This window comes from Bos indicus, chromosome X (assembly GCF_029378745.1).
Source record: "Bos indicus isolate NIAB-ARS_2022 breed Sahiwal x Tharparkar chromosome X, NIAB-ARS_B.indTharparkar_mat_pri_1.0, whole genome shotgun sequence".
In the NCBI taxonomy this organism is placed as follows: Eukaryota; Metazoa; Chordata; class Mammalia; order Artiodactyla; family Bovidae; genus Bos; species Bos indicus.
The window spans coordinates 112,724,733-112,744,158 of record NC_091789.1 but is presented as its reverse complement, the minus strand read 5'-3'; the positions used below and the strand labels follow the sequence as shown (position 1 = coordinate 112,744,158).

The 19,426-nt window shown below is 40.0% G+C and overlaps 1 protein-coding gene across 2 annotated transcripts in view; it reads left to right on the top strand.

Moving 5' to 3' along the window:
- The window catches only part of OTC (ornithine transcarbamylase), a 75,669-nt gene extending 63,080 nt beyond the window's left edge, over positions 1 to 12,589 (top strand). For both annotated transcript variants that reach the window (XM_070784691.1, XM_019956322.2), the window contains 2 exons: positions 3,469 to 3,606; positions 12,416 to 12,589. In XM_070784691.1, the coding sequence (XP_070640792.1) occupies positions 3,469 to 3,606; positions 12,416 to 12,475 (198 nt within the window). In that variant the 3' untranslated portion in view covers positions 12,476 to 12,589. The remainder of the gene's footprint in view (positions 1 to 3,468; positions 3,607 to 12,415) is intronic.
- Positions 12,590 to 19,426: the final 6,837 nt, after the last annotated feature.

The following is a 19,426-nucleotide window of genomic DNA, read 5'->3' as shown; positions in this document are numbered from 1 at the left end:
ATCCTGAACCCTCCTCCCTCCTCCCTCCCCATACCATCCCTCTGGGTCGTCCCAGTGCACCAGCCCCAAGCATCCAGTATCGTGCATCGAACCTGGACTGGCATCTCGTTTCTTACATGATATTTTACATGTTTCAATGTCATTCTCCCAAATCTTCCCACCCTCTCCCTCTCCCACAGAGTCCATAAGACTGTTCTATACATCAGTGTCTCTTTTGCTGTCTCGTACACCAGGTTATTGTTACCATCTTACTAAATCCCATATATATGCGTTAGTATACTGTATTGATGTTTTTCCTTCTGGCTTACTTCACTCTGTATAATAGGCTCCAGTTTCATCCACCTCATTAGAACTGATTCAAATGTATTCTTTTTAATGGCTGAGTAATACTCCATTGTGTATATGTACCATAGCTTTCTTATCCATTCATCTGCTGATGGACATCTAGGTTGCTTCCATGTCCTGGCTATTATAAACAGTGCTGCGATGAACATTGGGGTACACGTGTCTCTTTCCCTTCTGGTTTCCTCAGTGTGTATGCCCAGCAGTGGGATTGCTGGATCATAAGGCAGTTCTATTTCCAGTTTTTTAAGGAATCTCCACACTGTTCTCCATAGTGGCTATACTAGTTTGCATTCCCACCAACAGTGTAAGAGGGTTCCCTTTTCTCCAAACCCTCTCCAGCATTTATTATTTGTAGACTTTTGGATCGCAGCCATTCTGACTGGTGTGAAATGGTACCTCATAGAGGTTTTGATTTGCATTTCTCTGATAATGAGTGATGTTGAGCATTTTTTCATGTGTTTGTTAGCCATCTGTATGTCTTCTTTGAAGAAATGTCTATTTAGTTCTTTGGCCCATTTTTTGATTGGGTCGTTTATTTTTCTGGAGTTGAGCTGTAGGAGTTGCTTGTATATTTTTGAGATTAGTTGTTTGTCAGTTGCTTCATTTGCTGTTATTTTCTCCCATTCTGAAGGCTGTCTTTTCACCTTGCTAATAGTTTCCTTTGATGTGCAGAAGCTTTTAAGGTTAATTAGGTCCCATTTGTTTATTTTTTATTTTATTTCCAATATTCTGGGAGGTGGGTCATAGAGGATCCTGCTGTGATGTATGTCAGAGAGTGTTTTGCCTATGTTCTCCTCTAGGAGTTTTATAGTTTCTGGTCTTACGTTTAGATCTTTAATCCATTTTGAGTTTATTTTTGTGTATGGTGTTAGAAAGTGGTCTAGTTTCATTCTTTTACAAGTGGTTGACCAGATTTCCCAGCACCACTTGTTAAAGAGATTGTCTTTAATCCAAGGACTCTTAAGTCCAGATTAGTTTTGCTAACTGCCTCCAGGGCACTCCCAGGGGAATTCCATCTATTCTGATGCCTTTCATTAAGCTCCGAAGCATGGCTTGTCAACCTTGAGCGTGACTGAGAATTGACTGGAGTTGTTAATACACAGCTGGCAGGACCCCCACTTCTCCAGGGATTCTAAATCAGTAGGTCAGGGGTGGGACCCAAGAATTTGCATTTCTGCCAAGTTCCCAGGTGGTGCAATGCTGCTGCCCCAGGGTCAAGCTTTGAGAACCACTGTTCTGCAGGAATATCCTAAAAGTCAGGTGTATATTGGGATTCTGTCTGCAGAGCAATTCCTTTGTTTGGTGGAGAATGGGATTAAGCAATTGCAATAGATGTTTTATTGATAAAATATTTAAAATATAAATACAAGCCCCTTATTTATACATGACAATAGAATGAAATTAGAAAAATAAAGTGAAAATGTATTTGCCCTAGCCCCTTAACAGTGACTATTCCCAGAGGTAGCCACTGTTTAACAATTTGATGTGTCTCTTTGCAGACCTTTTCTGTGTATTTACATATTCCTATACACACCCACACCCCTACACCTCTAATGATTTATCATAAATGATAGATTAGACATATTATTCTGACTTACTTTTTCCACTTAACAAATCTTAGATTTTCTTGTCCATTCATTTAGATATTTTTCCTTCTTTTTAATGACTGCATAGAATTCCAAAGTATGAGTGGGCCTTATTTTATCCATTTCCTGTAAAAAAAAAAAATTAGGCTATTTCCAATTATCCCAATTACAAACAATGCTGCAGTGAAGATCCTCATATATATATTTCTTTGTGCAGGTATTATAGAGAATAGAATTCTCTATAATTTAGAGAGAATTTAGGGAGAAGAATTTCTGGGTGAAGTAGTATATACTTTTTAAAATATGAGAAATACTGCTAAACTGCCCATCCAAAAAGATTTGACAATTTATAACTTCCTTCCACACTCTCTCCATTTATTTGCTATTTACACTTGTAATTTTAAAAAATCTGTATCTCATGCTTTTTAAAATTTGTGTTTCTTTGATTACTAGTGAAGTTAAACATCTATGAATGTTTATTGGCCATTTCCATATGTTTTTCTATAAACTGCTATCATATTCTTTCATATTATATCATATCATATTCTTTGCCCATTTTCTATTTTTTTTTAACAAAACAAAAAAGGTTTAGCACAAAGGCAGTAATTTTGAGGGAAGAATTTATGAGGGAATATAGTTTTGAATCTGTAAGTGAACAATGAAAATGGATGGGAAAATGTAATTTTTAGGAATTAACTGTTAGAGAAAATTAAAATTGTTAGAACATTTACATGAAGAATGAATCACCTAGTGTATAGTGCCCATAATCCTGTTTAATGCAGTCCTATCTCAGAGCTCTTTTTCAACATTGTTTTAACCAGTAATTAAATTTGCTTCAAGTGCTAAAAACCATAATTTGGAGACAGGCTAAAAAATATAATACAATCATGTAAAGGCAACCTTTAATATATTGGGTTGGCCAAAAATTTCATTTTGGTTTTTCTGTACCATCTTACGGGAAAACCCAAATGAACTTTTTGGCAAACCCAATATGTTGGGATATAATTGGTGATTTTTGCTCTCATCTGCATCTTACCCTAGTAGAATTCTTTACTGAAAGGTCCACTATCTCACTAGACAGAGTACTAGAAAACTGAATTAGTGGTTTTATTTGGAGTGGTGATCTTCCAAATTAAAAAAATGACTAGAAAGTTTCATAAGCTGAAAGTATATACATTTCTGCTGGGTGCCTTGAGCTGAAATCCTCAGTCTGCCCCTTTATCTCTCCCTTTGCATGGACCTTTGAGCTTCCCTGATGGCCCAGACTGTAAAAAGTCTGCCTGCAGTGCAGGAGATCTGGGTTCAATCCCTGGATCAGAAAGATCCCCTGGAGAAGGAAATGGCAACCCACTCCAGTATCCTTGCCTGGGAAATCCCGTGGACGGAGGAGCCTGGCAGGCTACAGTCCATGGAGTTGCAAAGAGTCGGACACAACTGAGTGACTTCACTTGACTCCAGGTCAGAGACGCTGACTCTGAAGAAGACAAATGTGATAGCTACATATCAAAACACAGTCTTATCTCCATCTCTTCTGTAGACTGCTAAAGTTGCTGCCCCTGACTGGACATTTTTACACTGCTTGCCCAGAAAGCCAGAAGAAGTGGACGATGAAGTGTTTTATTCTCCACGATCTCTTGTATTCCCAGAAGCCGAAAACAGAAAGTGGACAATCATGGTAAGCAAGAAATGGGGATTGGAGGATGGGGAATTCTCTGTGTGGCTCCAACTTGGTCATTCACGCCTTTTGGTAAACAATAAGCAGCTGGTATTACCCACATACATTACTTGCTCATATGGTATCTATTTTTTTCCAGAAAGTTCACAGTAGATCATTAGTGCTTAAAGCATGTATAGTTTTTAATGGAGTAAGACTGACCCCCATGTAAATATATCTATTTTAGTAAAAATTCTTACCATTGTTGATCAGCCTGAACACTAGCCACCATTGCCTGTCAACCATAATAGGTTGTATAATTCTTATACAATAATTTTAGAATCCCCTTGTTAATGTTTACAGAAGCCCCTAATTCAGTGCCTGGCACAAAATGGGCATTGAAAGAAATATTATTTCCTTCCTCCTCTCTTTCTTCCCTTCTGTCATTGCCTAGGTAATTGTTTGGTTCTCTACTGGCTTTAGACAGTAGAGAAACATTGTTCTTAGGTATAGAACATTGCCAAAATTGCAGCAAGACTAATCTTAAAAATTATTAGTCCCTTTAACAAAATGCCACTAGTTTCATCTTCACCACCACTATTCTTGGAAACATTAACCTCACATCTCTGCTTTACAATATCTCAAATACCATGTTTTTCTCTGGAAAATGGAACACTCCAGTGCCATAATTTAGTACCACCATTTTTTAGTTTTTGGTGATTTAACTGATCTCCACTACTATATCAGCTAGGGTCTTCCTGGAAAACAAAAAAAGTCTACTTCAGGTAGAGAAATACAAAGAAATTTGTTAAAAGACATTAGGCACTTCCCAGAATGATTCATTATTGTATATCACATATTCAGAAACACAGGCAGGAAAACTGCCCAACAACACTGTGCTTCTTTTGTAACCAAAACACCATTGACACAGCCTCCCATAGCCTGGTACCTAATGCCCTGGAAACAAAATGCCAGATAACCCATTATAGCTTCCATGGAGGAGAAAATGGCAACTGGCTCCAGTATTCTTGCCTGGGAAATCCCATAGACAGAGGAGCCTAGCGGGGAGCCTGGCAGGCCATGGTACAGGGGATCACAAAGATTCAGACACGACTGAGCACACACATACACAAAACATTTAGTATGTTATCTAATACACTGTAAATATTGTTATTATAATTATCATCACCACTATCGTCTTCATTGTTGATCTAATGCAGAGATTTGAGCTCCAGTATGGCTTCCCTGCTGGCTCAGATGGTAAAGAATCTGCCTACAATATGGGAGACCTGGGTTCGATCCCTGGGTTGGGAAGATCCCCTGGAGAAGGGAACGGTTACCCACTCTAGTATTCTTGCCTGGATAATTCCATGGACAGAGGAGCCTGGCAGGCTCTAGTCCATGGTTGCAAAGAGTCAGACATGACTGAGTGACTTTCATACACACACATGAATCCCTTTGCAATGAAAAGTGGTATATCAGGCCCAAGTTGTCATATCTAATGAGAGGAATGACTTTTTTTTTTTTTTTTCTACTGTACCTTTCAGCTTACAGCCTCAGGACACTAACTTTGGCCAAAATGGCAATTATCATGTCATTTAGACCAGTGCCTCTAAAGCTTTTGATCCATTTGATCCATTTGAATCACCTAGGGACTTGTTAAGTGCAAATTTGGATTTGGTCTGAGATGTGGCCCAAGATTCAGCATTTTTAATAAGCAACCAGGTAATGAAGATGCTGCTGTCCTGCAGACCACATTTTGAAGAGCAAAGATCCAGATGCAAAAAAAAAAAAAAAAAGTGAGCTCTCCAGCCATATACCTCAGGAAGAAACATAGCAACGAATTTTCCTCAAGCTCTAGTCTTTATCAGAAGATGACGGCAATGACAAAGATAGATCAACCCAAATCTGTTAAAATAGATTCTTTTGTAGAAATTCAGGGGCCGGAGGGGGAACTAAAAGTACATTTTCCAAAATATAATTATGAAGATGCTCTGTACTTCTGAATTTTTAAAGAGCTTATTATGCACTTGTGTGTATATATATTATACACACATACACACACATATATACACACATATTCACAGTGAAGTCTTATGCCCACCCATTTTCCACCGTCTAAGTCCTACCACCCTCTCTCCATCTCCCACCTTCCTGAGGTATCCACTTCCCCTAATGGGTAAATTTATTAAAAAAAAAAAAAAAGATGCACAGCCATATCAAAATGAAAGTAAAGAATCTAAAATAGAAAGAATGCTTGACTGGGAATGAGAAGACTTGAATTCTGTAACTGTCTTTGATACTAGTCAGCCATATCATTTTGGCTAACTGTGACCTCTCTGGGTCTCAGTTTCCTTCCACATAAAATAAGTAGGTTGAGCTATCTAGATGGCAAATGACTTTTAATCTTAGGTCTTCAATCTCATCAGCGGGCTACATGGAGTCCTACGTTCAGAAGCTTCTAAGCCTGCCTGTGGTCTCAGAAGGAAAGAGTGACATAACTGACTAGCGATACCCGACATGGATTCTGGAAGGGGGTTGGTGACACACACGCTGTCCTCTTTATGTCTCCAAACCAGATGATGTGGACATCCCACTGAGTTAAGTTCATTTCAGCAACCATATACTGAGCATCTACTATGTGCCAGGTTCTCTGCCAGGCACTGCAGATTAAGAAAAAAAGAATATTGTTCAGTCTCTGCACAGTCTGTACAATTCATAGAAGCATGGCATTTTCAAGTGGGATGAGATCTTACAGATTATCTAAATTCCTATTTTATAGGCAGAGAAATTATTCTTAGATGGCTTATTTAGAATGGCATTTAGGTTCAGCACTGCTCTGCTAGATTCTTCTGGAACGTTCTAAAGATACAATACCTGTTTTCCTCTAGAATCTCCCTATCCAACACAGTAGCCACTAGGGGCATGTGGCTATTTAAATTTAGACTTCAGCTAACTAAGTGGAGAAGGAAATGGCACCCCACTCCAGTATTCTTGTCTGGAGAATTCCATGGACAGAGGAGCCTGGCGGGCTACAATCCATGGGGTTGCAAAGAGTCAAACACAACTGAGCAACCAAACAACAAAAATGAACTAAAAGATAATAAAATATAAGATTCAATTTCTCAGACATACTAACCACATTTTAAGTGTTCAATAGTCACATAGGGCTGGTGGCTCCACTATTTGTATTTGACAGCATAGACAGGGAATGTTTCCATCATGACAGAAAGTCCTACTGGGCAGCACTACTGTCTAGAGGGTGATTTCCACACACAGTTTCATTTACAGTCAGGATAGAAGAAGGAAGGAGAGACACAATCCAGCCTCAAGTTCTGAGGTGCCCATAATGACTAATGTAATAACTAAATAGGTGATGGGCTTGTTCTAAAAGCATATAACATTTTTAAAGCAAACATGTACTCATTCAGCACTCACACTAGCTTTTTAAGGCCCTCATACTGGGAGATTTCCAGCAGTGCTTTTCAGAACACTCTGGTAATCACATCATTCTCTCCATAGTGCACAGGCCTTTGGATCTCTTTGTTTAAAAAAAAAAAAAAAGAAAACAACACACACACACACACACACCCTCTCCTCACCACAAAGCTTGCTTTTATATTTTTCAATAATTACGAAGGCTACAGGACTCACAAAACGTGAGGTGGGTTTCTTCCTCTGCCTACAAATTTTACTGTGGAGCTAAAGAAACCTAAAGGGACCCTGCAAAAAATCTGCCACTTCAAAGTACTACTATCAGGATGACCTTTAGATATACAACACCATTGCGAATGTAGTTCACAGTATTTTACCATCTCTTCTCTCCAAGTGAGGGGTGCCAGATAAAATACAGGATAACCAGCTACAGTGGAGTTTCAAATGTGGTGTGGTGTTTAGACAATTTATTAAGACAATAAAGAACTGTTTAGTATACACATGTCCTAAGGGCTTTCTTCATAGCTCAGTCGGTAGAGAATCTGCCTGCAATGCAGGAGACCGAGGTTCGATACCTGGGTCGGGAAGATCCCCTGGAGAAGGAAATGGCACCCCACTCCAGTATTCTTGCCTGGAGAATGTTGCAAGAGTCGGACACAACTTAGCGACTAAATACCACCACCAATAGACATGTTCTATGTAATATTTGGAATATACTTATAGTTTAAGAAAAATCGTTGTTGACCTGAAATCCCTGCTTATGTATGTATGTATATATGTATGTCTGTATCTAACTACATCTGGCAGCAGCTCTACTCATAATTAACTTTCTAAGATTAAATACTTGAAAATAAATTTGACATATGCTATGACCATTAAAAACAAAACCAAACCTAAGAGGTGACCCCAGGAACCCATAAAAAAGCTTAAAATATTTTACTGGAAGATGTTCTTATCCTAGTGTTTGACCTTTCTGTCTTCTTCCTGTCATTGAGATCTCAACTTAAATGTCACTCTTTAACAAGATTTTCCCTGTCCACCATCTCTAAGTGGTTCCCCAACCTCCTTTATCCTGTTTTTTTTTTTTTTTTTGTAATTTTCTAATGACATTTATCACTCCTTGGTATTTTATTTTTTATTTGTTACCTGTCTTCTCCCCATAATGATATGTGCTCAATACATTTTTGTAGCCTGAAGGCAATACAGAATACTGTTTGGTTCTCAAACATGGGCTTTGGAAATCAAGTTAAAATTCTGGCTCTCTGTGTGGTCTTGGGAAAGTATCATAACTCCTCTAAGTCCAGTTTATTCATATGAAAATAGTGGTCAAGAAGTAGGACAGGTAGGTACAGATTCACACCTCACTGCCACCACTCAGGAAATACCTGTGCTGCAGTCTCCTCATCTGTATTTCATATCTCTTTCTACCTCACACAGTAGAAAAGGATATTACATAGTCTGGTCAAAAAGCAACAGCACTCAGAAATAAAAAGGAATGAATGAGTCATCTGTACTGATGTGGATAAATCCAGAGCCTGTTGTACAAAGTGAAGGAAGTTAGAGAAAAACAAGTATCATATATTAATGCATCTGCATGGAGTCTATAAACATGGTACTGATGAACCTATTTGCATGACAGGAATGGAGATGCAGATGCAGAGAACAGACTTGTGGACACAGGGAAGAGGGGGTGGATGAGCTGAGGGAGTAGCGCTGACATACACACACTACCGTATGTAAGACACATGGCTACTGGGAAGCTGCTGTACAGCACAGGGAGCTCAGCTTGGTGCTCTGCGATGGCCTAGAAGGGTGGGACTGGCAAGGGGTGTGGGAGGGAGGCTCAAGAGGCAGGGGATATATGTATACTTAGAGCTGATTCACTTTTTTGTACAGAAGAAACCAATACAACATTGTAAAGCAATTATATTTAAATAAAAATAAAATAAAAGGAAGAATGCAAAAAAAAAAGAAGAAGCAAGAGCAAGTACCTGAAAGGCAGTAAAACTACCTCTTAAGAGTAGAGTCAGAGAAACTTGGGTCCAAACCCAGTTCTGTGTTGTTTCCAGGCTTGAGTTTCTCATCTATAAGTGATAATAGCAGAGATTGCCTTAGAAGGTTGTTGTGTTACACAAGCTAATTTACAAACACTTCTCTCTACCTTACTGCAGTACCTAGCACAGTGATAATATCAGCAACAGTGATGACGACAAATGTTGATGGTAAGACACTTAGTCTGGTACATAGTAAGCACTCAGTCAGCATTTGTTATCATCACTGTTTCTGATATTATTACTAATGTTGTGATTCTGGAAGTTGAGAAGAGTAAAAGTGAAAATTCCTGTTTGCTGCTGATGGGAAGCTGTACTCTAGCTTATAAATATTCTTTCAGGAGAACCCAGATTCAGAAAGACATTATTCATTAAGCTTAATAATCTACATCTAATTTATTCTAAACTTTTCTAGGTTACAAGTATCCAAACCACAGTGAAAACACAAGGATGGGAGGAATTCTATTTCTCTACAACCAGCCAATAGTCAGTCAGTTCAGTTCAGTCGCTCAGTCATGTCCGACTCTTTGCGACCCCATGAACCGCAGCACGCCAGGCCTCCCTGTCCATCACCAACTTCCAGAGTCCACCCAAACCCATGTCCATTGAGTCAGTGATGCCATCCAACCATCTCATCCTCTGTCGTCCCCTTCTCCTCCTGCCCCCAATCTTTCCCAGCATCAGGGTCTTTTCCAGTGAGTCAGCTCTTCGCATGAGGTGGCCAAAGTATTGGAGTTTCAGCTTCAACATCAGTCCTTCCGATAAACACCCAGGACTGATCTCCTTTAGGATGGACTAGTTGGATCTCCTTGCAGTCCAAGGGACTCTCAAGAGTCTTCTCCAACACCACAGTTCAAAAGCATCAATTCTTCGGTGCTCAGCTTTCTTCACAGTCCAACTCTCACATCCATACATGACCACTGGAAAAACCATAGCCTTGACTAGATGGACCTTTGTTGGCAAAGTAATGTCTCTGCTTTTTATTTTTTCTTTATATATATATATTTTTAATTAACATGATTAAAAGTGACAGCATATTATCTTAGATACTTACCTATTTGTGTGTGTGTGTGTGTGTGTGTGTGTGTGTGTGTGTGTTTGAGCCACTTTTTAATATGCTGTTTAGGTTGGTTATAACTTTCCTTCCAAGGAGTAACTGTCTTTTAATTTCATGCCTGCAATCACCATCTGCAGTGATTTTGGAGCCCAGAAAAATAAAGTCTGACACTGTTTCCACTGTTTCCCCATCTATTTCCCATGAAGTGATGGGAGCGGATGCCATGATCTTCGTTTTCTGAATGATGAGCTTTAAGCCAACTTTTTCACTCTCCTCTTTCACTTTCATCAAGAGGCTCTTTAGTTCTTCTTTGCTTTCTGCCATAAGGGTGGTGTCATCTGCATATCTGAGGTTATTGATATTTCTCCCAGCAATCTTGATTCCAGCTTGTATTTCTTCCAGCCCACCGTTTCTCATGATGTACTCTGCATATAAATTCAATAAGCAGGGTGACAATATACAGCCTTGATGTACTCCTTTTCCTATTTCGAACCAGGCTGTTGTTCCATGTCCAGTTCTAACTGTTGCTTCCTAACCTGCATATAGGTTTTCTCAAGAGGCAGGTCAGGTGGTCTGGGATTCCCATCTCTTTTAGAATTTTCCAGTTTGTTGTTATACACACAGTTAAAGGCTTTGGCATAGTCAATAAAGCAGAAATAGATTGTTTTCTGGAACTCTCTTGCTTTTTTGATGATCCAGCAGATGTTGGCAATTTGATCTCTGCTTCCTCTGCCTTTTCTAAAACCAGCTTGTACATCTGGAAGTTCATGGTCCATGTATTGCTGAAACCTGGCTTGGAGAATTTTAAGCATCACTTTACTACTGTGTGAAATGAGTGCAATTGTGCAGTAGTTTGAGCATTCTTTGGCATTGCCTTTCTTTGGGATTGGAATGAAAACTGACCTTTTCCAGTCCTGTGGCCACTGCTGAGGTTCCCAAATTTGCTGGCATATTGAGTGCCAGCACTTTCACAGCGTCATCTTTCAGGATTTGAAATAGCTCAACTGGAATTCCATCACCTCCACTAGCTTTGTTCGTAGTGATGCTTTCTAAGGCCCACTTGATTTCACATTCCAGGATGTCTGGCTCTAGGTGAGTGATCACACCATCGTGATTATCTGGGTCGTGAAGATCTTTTTTGTACAGTTCTTCTTGTATTCTTGCCACCTCTTCTTAATATCTTCTGCTTCTGTTAGGTAACTACCATTTCTGTCCTCTATTGAGCCCATCTTTGCATGAAATGTTCCCTTGGTATCTCTAATTTTCTTGGAGAGATCTCTAGTCTTTCCCATTTTATTATTTTCCTCTATTTCTTTGCATTGATCACTGAGGAAGGCTTTCTTATCTCTCCTTGCTGTTCTTTGGAACTCTGCATTCAAATGGGTATATCTTTCCTTTTCTCCTTTGCTTTTTGCTTCCCTTATTTTCACAGCCATTTGTAAGGCCTCCTCAGACAGCCATTTTGCTTTTTTGCATTTCTTTTTCTTGGGGATGGTCTTGATTCCTGTCTCCTGTACAGTGTCACGAACCTCCATCCATAGTTCATCAGGTACTCTGTCTATCAGATCTAGTCCCTTAAATCTATGTCTCACTTCCACTGTATAGTCATAAGGGATTTGATTTAGGGCATACCAGAATGATCTAGTGGTTTTCTCCACTTTCTTCAATTTCAGTGAGTAGGCTTCACTTATGACTAGCAAAGCCAATCATGGCTACCGCCTTGGTTACCTCCATTTGGCTCTCACCCCCACTGGTCCTGGAATGAGGCCTAAAAAAGTATGGTGTTTGCATATATATTTGGGTCATCATGATCCCTCATGCTGCTGCTGCTGCTAAGTCGCTTCAGTCGTGTCCGACTCTGTGCGACCCCATAGACAGCAGCACACCAGGCTCTGCCGTCCCTGGGATTCTCCAGGCAAGAACACTGGAGTGGGTTGCCATTGCCTTCTCCATTGTGTAAAAGTGAAAGTGAAAGTGAAGTCGCTCAGTCGCGTCAGACTCATAGCAACCCCATGGACTGCAGCCTACCAGGCTCTTCCATCCATGGGATTTTCTAGGCAAGAGTACTGGAGTGGCTTGCCATTGCCTTCTCTGTGATCCCTCATGAGCTCCCTTAATAAAAATAAGTATTAGTTTGGAAGCGACCCCTTATCATTTCCTTAGGAAAACACATGTCTGCCATAGGCCTTCAAAGCTGTAACCCAGATCGTCTTCTATAGGTCCCTAAGTAGGATCTTGCTAATATTTACCCATTTCTTTCTTTCTCTTTCTCTGCGTGTCATTCCAGGCTGTCATGGTATCCCTGCTGACAGATTATTTGCCTCAGCTCCAGAAGCCAAAGTTTTGATGCCCTGATGCTTCTCAAGAGAGAAACCATGTTCTTCAGGAACAGAATGAGTCAGTTTATGAGGGAAGGAGAAGAGAACAAATCACGGAAATAAACAAATTCTAACATATGGTATAGGTGAATGGTATGATATTGCTTTGTCAATGTGAAACCTTCCTGAAGCTCCTAATTTCAGTCCTGATGCACTGTAACATGTGGCTTAACTAGGTTTAAACTTTCTAATTCACAATATCTGAGTTACATTTGGGTACGATATTAATAATCATATACATTTGCTTCAACTAAACATAAAATACTGTGTTCATAACACATAATGCCTATGCCGTTAAAAGTAATCTATGCTTATTGCTCTAATAAATTATCACCCACGCTAATTTATAAGTAAACATTTACGAGGCAGTCAGCTGCTGGCAGACCTATGGGCTGTGCTCATATCCCCTAGGACAAACAAGGAAGCCAAATGATCCATCTCGCTGATGTAACACAATTTGCAGGCAAATGGGGTAGACAGACATTCACTTATGGAGGCAAAATGGTGAAATTCTTAGAAAAACAGCTATAATTGTGTCCAAACTCCAGAGTTTTTTCTAGTCATTTGTGGAAGCAGGGTCCTCCGAGAGCACACATCTCTCTTCTGTAATGAATACTTAATGCTACAAGCCTAAAGAAGCCTTTGTGAACAAGTAGTAAAACCACGGATGCCTAAATAGGAATATAATGTCCATTAGTGACATTTTCATAGGTTCAAATTCTCCAGCAGGAGCAATTTAATTTTTTTTCATGTTTGTGTTTGTCATGCAGCTCATCATACCATGCACTGGATATTCCCATAAATCCACTACTTGCCACATTTTACACTATATTTTCCTCTAATTTTTCTTCAAGCTAAGAACAATTTGCACCACTGGATTATTATGTAATTAAAGCTAGATGTCTCTTGTGGGTGAACGAAATGTGTAGTATTAAATTATTATGATATAATTTAAAATCTTTAGTTCAAATGTTAAATAAGTGAAACTTTTCAAAAGTAATGTATTTTATAGAGGACAAGAAGAGTAATTAACTTGACATTCCATTTCTACTACTGGAAGAATGTTTCCAGCCTAGTTGACTGATATTCTTCAACAGATAGCTATGACTTAAATGAGTGAGTATGAGATGAATTACAAATTAGATCTGCAATGAAGATGCAATAAAACATATTTAGTAGGGAGAGGGGGGGAAGTGCATAATATTACAGGGGGAAAAATCAATTTTTCTAGTAAATAACAAAGGTGACTTTCACGTTGATGGCGATTTATTGGGAACACTTAAGAAAGAAAGAGTGGAGTTTTGTAAGCTGTCTTCTTTCAGCAGAGAGTATAAGGACAATTTAACCAAGAGGTGCTGTGTGGGTTGTAGGGGCTTTCCCTCAAACTGCCTCCATACAAAGGACATGATCCTGAGTAATCTTCCTCTTTCTAAATGGTCCCCTATAGCAGGGGTCCCTCAACCTTGGAGATCTAATGCCTGGTGATCTGAGGTAGAGCTGATGTGATAATAATAGAAATAAAGTGCATAATAAACGTAATGCACTTGAAGCATCCTACAACCACCCCCCACCCCCAGTCTGTGGAAAAACTGTCTTCCACGAAACCCATCCCTGGTGCCCAAAAGGTTGGGGACTGCTGCCCTACGATAATGAACTCTCATCTCTTTATTGGCTATTCTTGAACCAAAGAGAAGGTACAATCTTCTTCCCTCAAAGGGAAAGAACTTGTATCATTCCCTTGTCAAAATGTAGTCACTACCTCAAAATGTCCCAAAGCTTTCTTATTTTATGAACACACCATTTAACACTGTTCTCAACCCAAACCTGTAAGCCTATAGGAATTTATTTGCTTTCTTAACTTTCCCTCTTAAGAAGACATTATTTATATTGTCAGGAATAAAGAAAACCAGGGAAGGAAGACTTAGTATTATTTTTTTTCCAAAACTATTTTATCTCCTGTTTCATTTTACCCTTTCCTCCTTCATTCCCTTTCCTGTGTAACTACTGCAATGACAGAGATTAACAAAAACCTCCAGCAATGACCTTTGGGTCACTGGTGCAGTAGATCCTATCGACTTATTAATATAACTAGTCAAAGAGTGCCTTTCTTCCAGGCTTTCTCCACTGTAACACTGGGAGTAAAAATATCATATGATTATACTGCAATGAGGGCTTCTCAGGTGGTACTAGTGGTAAAGAACCCCCAGGCCAATGCAGGAGATTTAAGAGATGCTGGTTCAGTCCCTGAGTCAGGAAGATCCCCTGGAGGAGCCACGGCAACCCACTCCTGTATTCTTCCAGTGATAAGTTTCTAGGAACTTTGGAAAAATATTTCTACATAAGATATTTTGAATGAATACTGTGCTAACGATTTGACTATTATAATGTCCCCAAGCAGAAAGATCTGCCTAGATTAACATGGTAATGCCACATTTGACCTCCTACATAAATAAGTGACTCTAGAACTTCAGTTACAATGGTTAGAGCCTCTTGATCAATGCTAAAGACCTAAGGCAAACCTTGCCACATAATAAAAAGTTATAAAGAATACATACAGACAGGGTGTCCAGAACACAGTCTTTCTTTGGGCCTTTTTGTCTTGGACATTCTCATCAATGAAGATGAGCTGCAGCATGTCTTGAGACATGGCATCACTCAGCAATTTTGTAGGCTTGATGACAAGCATGAAAGGTCACACCAAAGAATGGAAAACCAGTCTGGTCACAATGATCGGACACCTACAACCGGGAGCACCACATACTGACATCCAAGATGTACTCTGTGCCAAGGTCTCAGGTAAAGGTGTGTCTAAAGAATCTGCCTGAAATGCAAGAGACCTGGGTTTGATCCCTGGGTTGGGAAGATCCCCTGGAAGAGGGAATGGCAACCCACTCCAGTATTCTTGCCTGGAAAATCCCACAAAGAGAGGAGCCTGCGGGGCTACGGTTGATGGGGTCGCAGAGTCAGACATGACTGAGCGACTAACACTTTTACTTTTTCAAAGGAAAGGGCTAAAACCTGGTCTACACATCAGATGCCAAGGCTTGTGCCTCCTTAGAGCCTTACAGCCAGGAGGAAGGAATGACTTTTTTAAAGTTGCCCACCCAGAGTGTACACTTTTCAGTGTTTTATAAGCCTGAATAGGTGCTTTAAGTCACAAAAAAGGCACGCAAAAGTCACACAAAAGTATCTGGTAGGGTTAACCCTACTTTGAATTATTTATATCAGGAATTTTTTTCAATATCACCTTGTACTTGTTAAAGTGAGACACGTAGGGACACTTCAGTGATGCTTTTGGTGTTTTGCCTCAGTTTCTGCCACAGTTTCAAAATTTCAGAATGGAAATGATAGCATCTGTCCATTTTTGTGTGGCTAATACATGACACATCATGGAGGCAGGAATCTGCAATCAACTCTGAAGTTCTTTAATTAAAATAAATTAATCCCTAATAATTGTCCAGAAAATTTAATACCAATTATTGAGAAAAGGCAATGGCACCCCACTCCAGTACTTTTGCCTGGAAACTCCCATGGATGGAGGAGCCTGGTAGGCTGCAGTCCATGGGGTCGCTAAGAGTCAGACAGGACTAAGCGACTTGACTTTCACTTTTCACTTTCATGCATTGGAGAAGGAAATGGCAACCCACTCCAGTGTTCTTGCCTGGAGAATCCCAGGGACGGGGAAGCCTGGTGGACTGCCGTCTATGGGGTCACACAGAGTCAGACACGACTGAAGCGACTTAGCAGCAGCATTGAGAAAAGAACCTTGGTCAGAGCAAATGGAAGTGCATTCCTTTATATGAACTAAATCTTTTCACAGACTGAAGAATGCCTGACTTGTATCAATGACACTAGACTTAGTTTCTAACTGATGTTCTTCCGGAGCTCATTCCCAGACCAAGGCGAGCACAACAGCTGCGTTCTGGAACAAAATCATTAGGTAAATAAATTTTTGAATGAGGCTTAGAAATAATCCAGATCATCCCTTCATTTTACAAAAGAAGGAAACAGGAAATAGCAACAAAATGTTCCTAGGAGAGAAAGATATTCTACAGGGAGGGATTATGCATGTGTTCAACACCCCTCCACAAACTATCTGGGATCCTTCAAAGGCTGCATGGGGAATAGGGAACTGGCTGGTCTGGGACTGTGACTCTGTGAGGCCAGCAGATGAGAGGAGAGCTCACACCTAAGCCGAGATAGATACAGACATTCAGAGATGTGAACCAAGATCCAAAAAGCATTCCTGGAGTCGATGCTGTTGGTGTCCCATCCAGATGTCTATTATCTGGCCTCACCCATCCCCCAGCTGCCATCAGGGCTAGATACTGATGGCTCACAGCTGCTCGTTTTTCTGAAACACTATCCTCAACCAACCAGGAACCACTTAGCCCAGGAGGTTAGACTCTGGCCATCATCTCACTACTGGCAGTTCACAGCCAATGAGTAACTGACAAAGAGGATGTCTTCCCTCCAGGCAAGATGAACCTGGTGGTGAAATTCATGCCCCAGGCTGAAGCCAGTATCTGTTGGAGACCACATCCTTGGTCGTTATTTTTGCTGTTTCATTGTTCAGTCCTGTCCAACCCTTTTTTCCAACCCCATGGACTGTAACCTGCCAGGCTCTTCTGTCCATGGGATTTCCCAGGCAAGAATACTGGAGTGGGTTGCCATTTGCTTCTCCAGAGGATCTTCCCAAACTAGGGATGGAACTCGTGTCTCCTGCTTTGGCAGGAGGCTTCTTTACCACTGAGCCACCTGGGAAGCCCAAGTTGATGCTTAACCTTCTTCCCTCATTTCTCTTCTAAGAGTGCTCCTTCAATAAATCATTTGCACAAGAGTCCCCATCTCAGGCTCTGCTTCTCAGGAATCTGATCTAAGAAGATACATGAATAAGATTTTTCAGAGATCTGAACTGTTCTGCTGATCCTTCAGGCATCAAGGGAGGAGTAGGAAGATAAGTGGCCATTAGACAAATGGTGAAGAGCTCAAACTTCAGCAAGCAAAAAATGTTTCCGGTTACCAGGATCAGTCTTCCTTAAGAAGGAAGCAGACCATTATAAATAACAAATATTTTCCTGTCACATGTTCAAATTCATAATGAGGGATTTATTAGCTGTGTGGAATAGACCAATTTTCTTTCCCCAGAGAGGAGCAGCTCTGAGTTAACTGACACAATATTGCAGGCTTATTTATGTGATAGTTTAACACCTTTAGAGGTTGGTGCCTCTGGCACCTCGTCTGTTCTTGGTCCTTCCTTCCCCACTTCCCCTCAAAGCTACTTATTCAGCAGGTCTGGACCAGGGTCTGAGAATCTGCATTTTTAACATGTCCCCAGGGATTTCAATGCTGCCAGTCCAGGGACCACACTTTGAGAACCATTGGTATGAGGTACTGCTAAAGAATTATTTGAGGTGTCTTTATCTCCACATCCATAAAGCACCATCATAAAGCATTTGACATAACCCAGATCCTCTGACTAGTAATCTGTCTTTGGAGCCACTGAGGCCTGGATTTTATCCCTTCTCTGCTACACAACAGCCATCTAATCCCACTTTCCTTATCTGTAAAATGAGGATTATAATGCCCATCTCATAGTGTTGCTAAAATATTTAAATGAAGTAACACATATAAGAGTATTTGGCTTAAAGCCAGTGCTAAATAAACACCAGCCTTTTATTTGATCGATTGTTTCTAATACTTTTATATTTTTTCTTTTACCTTTATAACAAAATTATATCCCACCATCAGAAACATTGAGTTGAACAGCTGGTGTCCAAAAAAGGGCAAAGAATGAGTTTGTCCTCTGAAGTTGGCAGAACCCAGCAGTTGATGCTTCAGTAGAGCTATATCTTTCTAGAAGCTGGTTTGTGAATACATATGCTACCCAGGTGAGTGGCCTGGCTCTTTGCCCAACTGAATTATGGAAGCCAATAAGTCCCAAAATCTAATCAAACTGACAACTCTTTTGCTTAGGGAAGCATGACAGGAATGTACATTTATGTGAAATAAATTCGAGGCATTTGGCTTGACGTCAGTCTAGCTGATAAAAGGGGAAAGGGATTAGGGAGCACTCATCAGGGTTTATTTATCTTTGTTTGAGGCTAGAAGTGCTCAGAGGAAGAAATTTTCAAACTGTTCTTAAGGCAGCAGTTCTTAAATGTTTTGTTCTCAGGACCTCTTTATGCTCTCATAAATTAGAAAGACCTCAAAGATATTCCTTTATGTGGTATATATCACATTAGAAATTAAAGCTGAGAAATTTCAGAAATATTTATATATTGATTAATTTACAGTTAACAATACTAGACCTATAATAGTTTATGAAAATAACCGTATTTTTCAAAACAAAGTTCATGAATAGAGTGGATGACATTGATTTGTTTTTTGCATCTTTGCTGCCTGCCTTAATAGAAGACATCTGTATTCTCATATCTGTTTCTGCTTTCCATCCATGGTACTATGTTGGTTTGAAGTAAAGGGAGATAGATGATCCAACCTCACAGATATAAGCAGTTAAAACAGGAAGTAGCTTTTCAAATAATCATCAATATTCTTGGATGTTACACTGAAACTCTGCAAGTGATAGCTCCTTAGAGACGAGTTGCAATGTGGGATCTGACCACATCAGTGAACTTTTCTACACTGTTAGGTGAAACTTCACTTTGAATACATCTTTTGCACATGTGTGATTCCACATCAGTCATTTGGAAAATATTAGGTCACTGATTCATGCAGATCTTCCAAATAATGCTGTATTACATTCTGGAAAATAAAAAAATTGCATTTGTTCACACCACCACTGCTTTGGTCTGAATGTTTGTGTGCCCCCAAAATTCATATGTTAAAATCCTAGCCCCTAAAGATTATGGTATTAGTATGTGGGGCCTTTGGGAAATACTTAGGTCATGAGGATGGGG